General features: G+C 36.6%; 2 protein-coding genes across 6 annotated transcripts in view; both read left to right on the top strand.

Moving 5' to 3' along the window:
- Positions 1–1,156, top strand: part of LOC18424697 (uncharacterized) — a 3,957-nt gene extending 2,801 nt beyond the window's left edge. Inside the window, 1 exon segment of the mRNA XM_088871373.1 lies at positions 3–1,156. Within this exon segment, the coding sequence (XP_088727499.1) occupies positions 3–968 (966 nt within the window). The 3' untranslated portion in view covers positions 969–1,156.
- LOC110006449 (cytochrome B5-like protein) overlaps positions 1–12,494 on the top strand; it is a 25,455-nt gene extending 12,961 nt beyond the window's left edge. Inside the window, exons 1-7 of one of the 5 annotated variants that reach the window (XM_088871367.1) lie at positions 5,859–6,193; positions 8,200–8,295; positions 8,406–8,443; positions 8,579–8,656; positions 8,832–8,923; positions 11,571–11,638; positions 12,064–12,494. In XM_088871367.1, the coding sequence (XP_088727493.1) occupies positions 8,217–8,295; positions 8,406–8,443; positions 8,579–8,656; positions 8,832–8,923; positions 11,571–11,637 (354 nt within the window). In that variant the 5' untranslated portion in view covers positions 5,859–6,193; positions 8,200–8,216 and the 3' untranslated portion in view covers position 11,638; positions 12,064–12,494. Of the gene's footprint in view, positions 1–5,858; positions 6,194–8,199; positions 8,296–8,405; positions 8,444–8,578; positions 8,657–8,831; positions 8,924–11,570; positions 11,669–12,063 lie in introns of those variants that run through there. The other 4 variants (XM_088871370.1, XM_088871369.1, XM_088871368.1 and 1 more) reach the window with 4 other exon arrangements.

Raw genomic sequence — 12,494 nt, 5'->3', positions numbered from 1 at the left:
TCAGGCGAGATCCCATCGTCATTAAAAAATTGTACCCATCTAGAGTTTTGGATCTTGGTGACAATCAATTAGCGGGAAATTTACCATCATGGATTGGCCAAAGTCTTACCTCACTTCGTGTTCTCTCTCTGAGATCTAACAAGCTTATTGGGGCCATTCCTAAGACTATGTCAAGTCTATACTCGCTTCAAGTTTTCGATGCTGCTGAAAATTGCCTCTCAGGCACTATCCCTGACATGTTCACAACCTTCACTGCAATGAAAGTTACAGAGAAGATGGCTGATTATAATTACGATCGCAACCACAGCTTCTATTATATGGTGAGAATTGATATAGTGGCAAAAGGGTTAATGATGGATTACACCGAATTTCTCTCTCTTGTGACATGCATAGATCTTTCGAGAAATAATTTCTCGGGAAGAATTCCAGAATCATTGACAAAATTGATAGGCTTGCGCGTGTTAAACCTATCTAGAAACCACATGATTGGGAAGATTCCTCAAGAGATTAATCAATTGCTAGAGCTAGAATCGATGGACCTCTCGAACAATCTATTCTCTGGTGGCATTCCTCCGAGCATGTCATCTATGAATTCCTTGGGCGCATTGAACTTGTCCTACAACAATTTGTCAGGTCCAATTCCTTTTGCTGGCCACATGAGCACATTCGATGATGCTTCAACATACTATGGAAACGAACATCTTTGTGGTCCTCCTCTTCTTAAGAAGTGTGATAGTCATGAGTTAGTTCCAATATCTAATAATGTTGGGGATTTGAGAACCTGGTCACCAGAGGTCCGACAATTTTGGATTAGTGCGGGCTTGGGCTTTGGGATTGGATTTGGAGGATGGTACTCAGTTCTGGCCATTAAAAGGAAATGGAACAATGCAATTCTCAAAGTCATGGACTTCATCGCTGAGATTTTGATCACGCGATTGCAACATTTATTTCCCAGAAGAAATAGGTGATGAGTTTATAGTTATATAACTAGTTTTAGGAGATTAGAGAGTGACGAAGTGTATAAGAATGTAGTATTGGGTATGTAATCTTATTAGGTGCTTGTATTGTTTGGATGTAAGTCGGTTGTCCAATACGTTCATGTCATCTGTGTTTGTTTTGTATGTCCTTTTCATGTTCAATGAAATTTTATTTAGCACTGAGAGAGAGAGAGAGAGAGAGAGAGAGAGAGAGAGAGAGAGAGAGAGAGAGAGAGAGAGAGAGAGAGAGAGAGAGAGAGAGAGAGAGAGAGAGAGAGAGAGAGAGAGAGAGAGAGAGAGAGAGGAACTTTGGGTTTTGGTTTTTAATGGTCCAAGTGCATGTCTTGAGTAAGAGAATCTGAAATTTCTTATTCTCTTTTGTATGAATTACAAATTTCTTATAGTTTTTTTCTTTTTTGTCAAGAAAAAAAAATACTCGACTGAGCGTACGTTCGTTCATGAAATACGGCAGTTAATGCGTGGTGATCCTTTCTCTTTGACTCAACAAGGATTTTTTTTTTTAACGTTTCGTGGAACACTCGAAGCCATTTGCTACTAAAAAAATTGATTCATCCAAAATACTTCACTTGGAATTCTTCAAATTCGCTATATAAACCAAAGCTATTAAAATTGGACCCAATCGGTGCTGTGAGTAGTGGAATCAATGACCGGAACCTTATTCCATCGAACTGGTTTGACCGCTGGTTTTGCTTTTTTGGTTGGACGATCTGGATTTGGTAAAGTTGAATTTAATTCCCTCTTTTTCAAATTTATTTTCAAAATTTTTACATGATTTATTCTTTCTTTCTATGTTTCTTATTTGGATTACATGGAAACATTTATTGTCAAATATTGTATAAAAAAGTGATTAATATACCTTGGTTTCTTTTTTCAAGAAATAAAAGATCAAATTTGTCAAAATTATGTTCTTGTTTTTGTCATTATTCAATATGGGCACGGTTTCTATGAGTCCATGCAAAAATGAGTCACCTCTTCAAAATCTAATTTTTTAATTTTGGTAATCTAATAAACTTTACAATTTTTATATTAAGAAAAATGTATAGCTGGAGTGATTGTGGGTTGGACTGATTTTAAGCCACATCGTAGTTCAAGCATAGGTCCAACTTTGATAACATTGGTCTAAACCTAGGTCCAATTCCGACAAAACTGATCTAAACCGAATGGTCCATAACACAAGCAAATTAAGACTAGTTCTTGAAGCGCAAATAAATGGGAATGGTGGTCACATTTTTAATCTTTGCTCTATTCCTCCCCATTTATTTAGGGACTTTCTATTCAATCCTCTCATTTATCATCAGATGCTCAAGAGTTGTGGAACCAGAAAAATTCTCTTAAATATCAGACTTTTAGTACGAGTGGTGTAATGGGTCCTATTGAGGCGCACTCAGCACTCAACATTCAGCATTCAGCATTCAAATGAGGCGCACTCAGCACTCAACATTCAGCATTCAGCATTCAGAGTTGTGGAACCAGAAAAATTCTCTTAAATATCACACTTTTAATACAAGTGGTGTAAAGTGTCCTAATGAGGCGCACTTATAATACCTATCTCTAAACATCGGTAAAAGACTATCGCCGATCTTTCCTTCTAAACCCGCTCTCCAGATCAAACTACATCGTCGATCAATATCTTTTTTCCCACCGCAATATCATACCCCTACTAGAAAAATAACATCGAGAGCAATTGATAGGTTTTCTCTCTCAAGAAGTGAAAGTTAATCATCTCAAAACTTATAGGAATATTGTCCCTCTCTCATATGTCATGTCCCTCTCTCTTGGATACCCATCTCCACATTGGAGATCCATTCTCATAACTCCTATAAGGGTGACCCTCAAAACGATGATATTATGTCCTCTTTCACTATATCACGTTCTTGCTCCGCAAGAAAGTCAATTTTCTATTTTTCATAATACCCTAATCTTAAGAAAAAAATATGGCATGCTCCTTAGTTCGTTAAGTACAAGGCGATTGTAGGCCGTCATAGAGAGCTGAGTTCGAAAGTTTTTACTTTTTTCTTTACCAACACTCCACCAGTTTTAGGGCTTTTTTCTAGCTATTTTTTACAGCGAATCTGACCATCTATTTTTTACAGCAAATCTGACCATCTATCAGCCTTTAATTGAAGCTGTAGTAAGTACATTCCACTATTTTTTTGCTGATTTGGTTTTGTATTGAAAAGAAAAAAAAATCTTTGAATATTTTTTGGGCCGTTTGGGTACATGGATTTTAACGCATAGATTCCCAACATCTTGGATATTGTCAAAATCCACCGTTTGGATTGTTTAATGAATAGGACACTTAAAATCAAGAAAATCAAAATCATGAAAATAAAACCTACATTTCCATGATTTCATTTCTATACCAAAACCTGTTTTTTTGTGTTTCCAAGGCCCATGGATTTCACTCATTGACTCCCTCGACTCAAAACATAGGAAGCATTTGGTAGGTATAAAAGTTTTAGAGAGAGAAAGTACCTAAAATTTTTAAAGAGAAAAACTATCTCAAAATTTTTAGAAAGAAAAATTATCTTAAATTTTAACTTTAGAGAGAGAAAATATGTTAAAATTTTAGAGAGAGAAAGTTAAATTTTAAAGAGAGAGAAAATACCAAATTTTTATAGAGTGATGAACTATCTGAAAATTTTAGAGAGAGAAACTATCTCAAATTTTAACTTTTAGAAAGAAAGTTTGTTAAAATTTTAGAGAGAGAAAGTATGTTAAAATTTTAGAGAGAGAAGTATCAAAAACTTTAGAGAGATAAACTATATAAAAATTTTAGAGAGAAAAACTATATTAAATTTTAAGTTTTAAAGACAAACTATCATATTTTAGAGAGATAAAATTTTGAAGGTGTGCCTTACTTCTATATGGAACGAGGATGCCTCAAATATAACTATTCATTCAGCTTACCCCCTACAAGGCGATTGTAGGCCGTCATAGAGAGCTGATTCGAAAGTTTTTTCTTTTTCTTTACCAACACTCCACCAGTTTTAGGGCTTTTTTCTAGCTATTTTTTACAACGAATCTGACCATCTAGTTTTTACAGCAAATCTGACCATCTATCGGCCTTTAATTGAAGCTGTAGTAAGTACATTCCACTATTATTTTGCTGATTTGGTTTTGTATTGAAAAGAAAAAAAAATCTTTGAATATTTTTTGGGCTGTTTGGGTGCATGGATTTTAAGGCATGGATTCCTAACATCTTGGATATTGTCAAAATCCACCTTCTGGATTGTTTAATGAATAAGATACTTAAAATCAAGAAAATCAAAACCATGAAAATAAAACCTACTTTTCCATGATTTCATTTCCACACCAAAACCTATTTTTTTGTGCTTCCAGGGCCAATGGATTTCACTCATTGGTTCCCTCGACCCAAAACATAAGAAGCATTTGGTAGGTATGAAAGTTTTAAAGAGAGAAAGTACTTAAAATTTTTAAAGAGAAAAACTATCTCAAAATTGTTAGAGAGAAAAATTCTCTTAAATTTTAACTTTTAGAGAGAGAAAATATGTTAAAATTTTAGAAAGAGAAAGTTTTTAAAATTTTAAAGAGAGAAAATACCAAATTTTTATAGAGTGATGAACTATCTTAAATTTTAGAGAGAGAAACTATCTCAAATTTTAACTTTTAGATAGAAAGTTTGTTAAAATTTTAGAGAGAGAAAGTATGTTAAAATTTTAGAGAGAGAAAGTATCAAAAACTTTAGAGAGAGAAACTATTTTAAAATTTTAGAGAGAGAAACTATCTTAAATTTTAAGTTTTAGAGAGAAACTATCATATTTTTTAGAGATAAAATTTTGAAGGTGTGCCTTACTTCTATATGGAACGAGGGCGCCTCAAATATAACTCTTCCCCCCCCTCCACCCACCGCCTTAGCTTTCTTAACAATTGTTTTCCAAACATTGTGTTTTTAAGCAATATCCCCCAATACAAAAAGTGATTTTTTTTTGACAAAGATACCCTTCTTGTATTTTAAAAAGTCATTTTCGGGTCCAATAAAACGAAATTAACGGATCGAATTTGTTTAACGTCGGAACACCCCTCCAACAAAGCAAATCCCCTCATAACATGAGACTGGGGCAGTTCCAGTGACATAAACGCCGGACTGCATCTTAAACATGTCGGATTGACCTCTCAAAAGGTCGGACTGACCCTCAGAACATTGGACCGGGGTAGTTCTAGTGAGATGAAACTCCGGGCTGCCCCATAAAAACGTCGGATTGCCCTTCCCCAATGCGGAACCGCAATATACGAACAACGGACTGACACCCCTAATCGCCGGACTGCCCCTTAGAACACCAAACAGGGCAGTTCCAGTGCATATATACTCGACTGCACATTAAACATGTTGGACTGACCTCCCAAAATGCCAGACTGACCCTCAAAACGTCGGACCGAGGCAGTTCCAGTGACATGAAACGTTAGAGTGCCCCATGAAAATGCCAGATTGTCCTTCCTAATCGTCAGACTGCAGTATACGAACGCCGGATTGATAACAGCGGGTAAATCATGAAGAGAGAGAGTGTACCAATGAAGAGAGAGAGCCAGAGTATAAATAGGTAGGTTAATTGTGAAGAAAGAGAGTGCCAATGAAGAGTGAGAGCGAATATAGAAATAGGTGGGTAAATCGTGAAGAGAGAGCGCCGGTAGAGAGAGGGAGTGAGAGTAGAAATAGGTTCATCAGTAAAAAAAAAAAGGGGTATTATTGTCTTAGATTTCTTTTTTTTTAAGTAGGGTTTATTTGTTAGGAAATATGGATTAAAAAAAAAAATAGTAAAAAAGTTTTAAGTGGGGGTAAGTTGAATGAATAGTTGATTTTGGTTTGGCTTATGTAATTTGGCCTTATATTTCAAAGTTCATACTTTGAGACCATATGGCATCACGGGGTCTAGGATTTACAAGAGAGAACGTCACTTCAATACAGTGTGGTTACAAATGACAATCCGTCAGATAAAAAATCAAACGGCTGAGGAGTGTCATCTCTTCTGAGTACACCTCCCATTGTTACTTGCTTATTCAGATTTACGGAATGAAGAGAGGTAGAGGCGTATCAGCATTCGGGAAACTTTTGCCTATTCAGATTAGAGAGAGAAAGAAGCGTTTTAGCATTCGGGAAACTTTTGAGGCGTCTAGGTCGCCATTGATTGAGCTTGAGAAGCTCGTGTACGTATTGATCATCTCTCCCCTTTCTGGTGGGTTCTGCTTCTCTATCTCTTGTTCTAGAGTTCATAAATCCAAATCCTATCTTTAACAATAAAAAATTGTCAAAAAATAATAATCTAAATCCAATATTTTTCTTTCATGAATCTCTCTCTCTGTAGCTCCTCTTAATAATGCTCCCTACGCAATTTTTGGTCTGAAAAGCTTCTCATTTGTTTCATTTTGATTTCTGTTATTGTTGTTGTTAGTCGATTAGTATTTAGAAGTTTGTGTCAGAGGATTTTGTTAAGAGAAATGTACAAATGGGGCCAATATTTGATATTGGTTTAAAGAAAAAGAAAGAGAAAAAGATTGGTTTGCTTATTTGGATAATTTGGGTTCGTTGGGTTCAAGGGTTTTATTTATATCTTATAGCTTCCAGACATTGCTACAATTGAAATTAGGCTTTTTTTGGATTATGAATTAAATATTTAATTATAATAGCTCAGATGTTTCAGGATTGCAGATCCTAATTTCCTTCTTCGAATTTAATACAATTAATATCAAGGTTTCTTATGAAAATAAGTACTTTGTGTTTGATATTTATAATTTTTGTTCTGAACTCCCCGAACAGTGGTTGATGTGTAAAGCAACAAAACAATGTATAAACATGATCTTTCTAGTCGTCCATTATTGGAGTAGAAAATTTATAGCTAAGTTTTGATGAATTCTACACTTGGGGTTCATGGCTTTTAGGAAATTTCTACAATGTAGGCTTTCCATGTAAACGTGAGAATGATTAATGTAGTATAGCATTCTGGTGTTTTTTCATTTTTGATATAAATGCATTCACGTAAATGTAGCATGAGAGTTTAGAGCAACGCACTAGTTATGAGTGACTTTGACATCATATATTTAAGTCTACTGGATTTCTCGAAACTTGGAAGAATAAAATGCTAATCAAGTTCTTAAGGTTTTAAGCAATTGACATCATAGTTTAAGGGGTGACATTTTCCCAGATGGCAAAGATGACTGGGTATAATCGATGGTTATTGCTTTTGCTACTATTGGATTATACATAATTTTAGATGGGTGTGGAAAAACATTATTTTCATTGAGACACATATGCAAATGTTTATATACATACATTTGAGCATGCTAACTCAACCAATACATGAAGAAACTGATCTAATTGGCTTGCTTCATATCCATAGGATTTGGAAATTTTCTTAGTACCAAGCTTTCCACCTAACACTTCCCCAAGAAATTGAGTTCATGACCTTGCTTCGTGTATATGGAGAAGCTTTCTAGCTAACAAGCTAGATAGGTAAGACCAAGGCTAGTAAGTTACCTACTGTTCTGATTCTTGCTAGGCATGAAGAAATCTTTAGTTGGGCCCTCTAACAAACTCTGTTATATGGAATTAAGAACCCATTTTTCCATTGTGATCAATATGCATAGATTTATATGATCATGATGTAACTTCTTCTAATCAAATCCACGAGTGTGGTCCCATGTAGAATCCAAGGAGTTGCAAACACAGTTAGAGTATATTAGTTGGACAATAAGATTAACTTGGAGTATTTATATGATTCTATGATGTTTATATGTGTTTCCATTTGGAATTACTTCATCATTAGATGATGCATCTGATATCTGGAGGATGATAATGCAAAGACCAACACGGTTGCCACTGAGGAAATTGATAGAGATGTTCTATCTCATGACTCTTGAGGATCACCCCCTACTATCTTGATGGTGTTTCTTGCCCCACTTTTCGTATTTCACATGCCGCATAATTTATAAATTTTGTTTAGAATTTAATGAATATTCTTTTTAAAAGAGGTAGACCGGATGACATATTGATCTAGATGATTACTCTTCTATTGTACTCAGTACCTATGGATATCCTAAATTAGTTGTAGTTAAAGGTTCTTGTACATGTGACTTTTTTTTTCTTTTTATTTCTTTTGATGGATAACTGCTTACGTAGGAGGTTTATGGCAATCGACATTCATAATGCACATTGATATATTGTTAATATTTATGACCAACTTAGGGATCTGGATCTGAGGAATGGTGACCATTCTGGTGGCCTTGTTTTTGGGAGTGTTGTTGGGAGCTGTTTTCCTTATCCCACATGTTATCAAGCCTGGTAGCTCCCTCAGTTTCCCAAGTTTCCTATAAAATGTTAATTATATATTTGGTCCTTTGATTGCAATTTTCTTTGATTGCAAGTACTGTTCAACCTTTTTTCTCATGCAGGTAAATCTCAAGTTACTCAACCAACCATCTCCACTAAGGTATATTGTTTTGGATAAAAGAGGAAAGAAGTCTATTCAAACTACACATTTAATTACCAAATACCAATAGATAGAGTTCGATAACCATATGGTTTAATTGCTACACCAAATGGACTCATTGGTCCTACTTATCAGGGTTCCAAGAGCTACACAAAAGCTGAGGTTGCTTTGCATAGCACGAGGAAAGACTGTTGGATCATTGTAAAAGATAAGGTTCAAACTGATGTCATTTGAAATTTAAGATATTCGTCTCTCTCTCTCTCTCTCTCTCTCTCTCTCTCTCTCTCTCTCTCTCTCTCTCTCTCTCCTGGGGGGCCAAACTCTCCCTCTCTTAGTTATATTCATTGATCTTGTATCAGTAATAAATAACTTTGAATTTTTATTGCAGGTCTATGATGTTACATCATATGTGGAGGAGCATCCAGGAGGTGATGCGATACTAGCACATGCCGGAGACGACTCTACTGGAGGATTTTATGGGTACATTTCTTAATTGTTGTGTGTCACTTTCTTAGATCACTCCCCCTCGCAAACTGAGTCTCCCCATTATATTGAAGGCCATCTCTCTCTCTCTCTCCAATATATATATATATATATATATACACACCATAGAGAGTTATGGAGCCATGGTCTTGTTTCCTCTCTCTGCTGCACATGTAACAAGTTGGGGAGGTGTGATTTTGTCTTTTGAAAGAAAGCTTGATTTATAAGATATGTGAGATTTGTTAAACCAGAGCCTATCAGGTTCGTCACCAGAAGATTTTGCATTCTCAGATAGAGAGAGAGTAACTCTGATTCTCTAGAGGAGTAGCACTTCTTGCATTTTTTGCGCCTAGGAGGCACAAACTTATCACCCATTTCCTAATATGCCCACCCCTGACTCCTAAATCTTGGGTTTGCCCAGCTGGCACCTTGTTCTCCACAACTAGATTCAAATAGGTGAGAGGAATTGGTCTGAAGAGGAAAGGGCAAGCCAAATATTTTCAGGATGAGTTGAACAAGGGTGATCCTGAACATGAGTCATTCTCGTTGTGGCTCAGTGTCTTCCAAAGAGTAAAGGGTGTCTGGGAATCCGGAGAATTGTCTAAATGGTTGAGGATGGTTGAGTAAATATGGCAAGAGTATGGATGATTGCTTCTTGAAAATGTAGACTAATAGGGGAATTTTATCAAGTGCATGGAATGAAATGAATAAGTGACGCGAGGAGGTTATGCAGAATATCAGAGTTCGAGCTGGGGATGGGAAGAAGGTTAGGTGGTGTTTAAACCAGTCTTAGACACCCATCTATTCAGGAGGAGTACCTGTTCTATGATTGCCTCAAATCCAAATGCGGAACTGCTCCCATGTTTTGAATATCAGGCTACATGGACTCCAGGACCTAGGAGGCCATTGATGGGGAAAGAAGTGGATGTGCTGCTAAGTCTGCTGTCCAAGCTGCAGCAGCTCTTCCTTAATCCTAGGAAAGAGGACTCTCTTTGGGTGCTGGATATTGAGGGAGATTTCTCTGTAAAATCTACATACCAATTACTTGCTCGAGGTCCTGAAGCATATTCTGTGGCCACTAAGGTGTGGCATATCCCTGCCCTCCTAAAACACAGTGGCTTGTATGCCTAGCCACGATCAATAAGGTGTTAACTACTGGCACATTAGGTGCGGAGGTAGGTAGGATTATTTCTAATATTTGTGTAATGTGTCTACTAAAAAAAAATTATTTGTGTAATGTGCAGAGAGAGGTCTGAATAGATAAACCATTTATGCTTACATTCTTCAATAACAAGCTCTGGGCCTCTGTTCTAGACTCGATTGCATTGTCTTGGGTTACTCCAATCTCACTTGAGGCATTATTGCAGCAGTGTTATACACCACTGCTCCCTAAGGCAGGTGTTATCCTTCAGAGGCTGACTCTACTTGTAGTCTTACAGCTGACTTTAGTGCTATGGTAGGTGCTTCGACGACCGTGAGCTAGAAGTGGCTAGAAGAAAAATTAAGCGATGGTCACTTTAAGGAGACTAAACCGCAATTTTGGGATTCACAATGAATGATTTCGAGAATAGCTGGTTGGAAATTGCAAATGGAAAATGCAAGAGAGAAGGAAGGTCTAGCAGCTGACTGGTGCCCCCACAGGGTTTTTAAGCTAAATTTTTACTAGAGCTCAAAAGGCAAACCCATTGAGGCTGGCACTGGAGGGCTTGTGAGAGTTGGCCAGATTAGTATATTCTAACTTACCCTGGGCCCTTGCATCGTGCAATTCGGTAGAGTCTTAGGCTTAGACCCTATAATGGGCCTTAGAAATTTGACGCCTGAATGGAGTAGTTATCTGTGAAGGGGATTTTGCCTCTGTGATCACCTGGGCTAATGGAGAGGATAAATGCCCTTGATCGTTAATAAATATACTTGAAGAAATTGCTAATTTTTCAAGTTATAGCTTAGACATGTGGAGGGAAGCTATAGAGCTGGCTGATTCCAATGCCAATCAGGAGTTTTGAAGTCTTCTATCTTAGTGACCAGTTGTATCAATGGAAATACGCAGCATACAGATCATAGAATGAAACAAGGGGTATACTCCTAAGAGTCTTGGTGATGTGAATTATGTGCATACATGCCTTTTGGTTTTGAATTTCTGTGAAGAAATTCTTGATTGTAAAATGACAAATACAGTTGCAAAACTTTTTTGAAGCAGTGAAATCTAGTTATTGTTCAAAAACAGAAAAAACAGAAAAGTTTTTTAAGAAAACATCCAATAAAGTGGTCGACCTATTTTAACTATGCCTCGGAACTGTTTGCTTATTTTATTGTTCCCTTTATTGTTTTCCTTCGTTATTTTCTTCTATGTATATATATATATATATATGTAGGGGCGTCACTTGGTGTGACGGTAAAAGGCTTGGGTAGCCAGCACAAGAGTATGGGTTCGAAGTCACAATTGTGCACAAGCCGCCACAAATGCGCACAGAAAAACGACATGGTTTTCGCGTGAGTCGCACACGTAAAGTTGAGTGCACGCAGTGCGCATGTGTGTATCGAGAAAACTCCTCACTGATATCTTTTATTATGTTGATTTGTTAATGCATCTTATCTTCCCTCTGTTCTTTAGTGATTGGCTTTGCGATCTTTCTTGATTTTTCAGGCCACAGCATGCTACAAGAGTCTTTGACATGGTTGATGAATTCTATATAGGAGATCTGAAGTCCTGAGGTACCCAACCTCATGTTTGTTTGGCATAGTGTAATTTCTTTTGCTTTTCTTTTTTCCATTGTCTTTCTTTTCATTTTTGGGTTCTTTTACCAGGGCATTGCATACTCCAGTTTAATTTTATTTCCTTTTGTTTTTTGGTTACTTTCTTGAGGTAACTTTCACTGTTTTTAACGAAGTTTTTTGGTTGGCAACAGTGAGATTTTGGTGGGTGGTCAGGAACCACTGGCTGCTGCCTATGCTCTCTCTCTCTCTCTCTCTCTCTCTCTCTCTCTTTACTCTCTTAGAAAAAAAATACTCTGCCATTGTGCTAAAACAGCAAGAGTTATTGCCATTAATTATATATATATATATATATATATATATATATATATATATTTATTTATTTATTTATTCATACATAGCCTTTTTCACGGTTGATGCTTCAGGAGTGATGACCCCACCATTGAACAGATTGAAAGAGGCTCAGTGGTTCGTGCTTCAGGATAGTTTCTCTGGAATGCTGCTGTAATTTTGATATTCGATCTTGAATTTTTTTTTTAACCCTTTTCTTTCATTGGGTTCTTGTTACTTCTCATTCGTTCCTTGCTTGAAATGTGGGGGAAGTTGTATTGTAGAATGAGAACAATAGCTTCTGGCCACGCTCTTTAGTTGGACATGTTTGAGTATTTCATTTTTTTTTTCAATCATGTTTTAATCTGACCTGTTTGTTAAAGAAGAAAAATAAACGAACGAAACGGCCAAAGGGATAAACCCCCCCTCCCCCCATGAAGCTTGTACAGATTGGCCCAGTAATTTTTTTATGCGAGTGTATACTATGAACCATTTATTTTTAATACAAGGTCTGATTTTTTTTTAA

Source organism: Amborella trichopoda, chromosome 7 (genome assembly GCF_054954075.1).
Source record: "Amborella trichopoda isolate Santa Cruz 75 chromosome 7, AtrichopodaSantaCruz75HAP2 v2.0, whole genome shotgun sequence".
NCBI lineage: Eukaryota > Viridiplantae > Streptophyta > Magnoliopsida > Amborellales > Amborellaceae > Amborella > Amborella trichopoda.
This window is presented reverse-complemented; position numbering and strand designations above follow the sequence as displayed.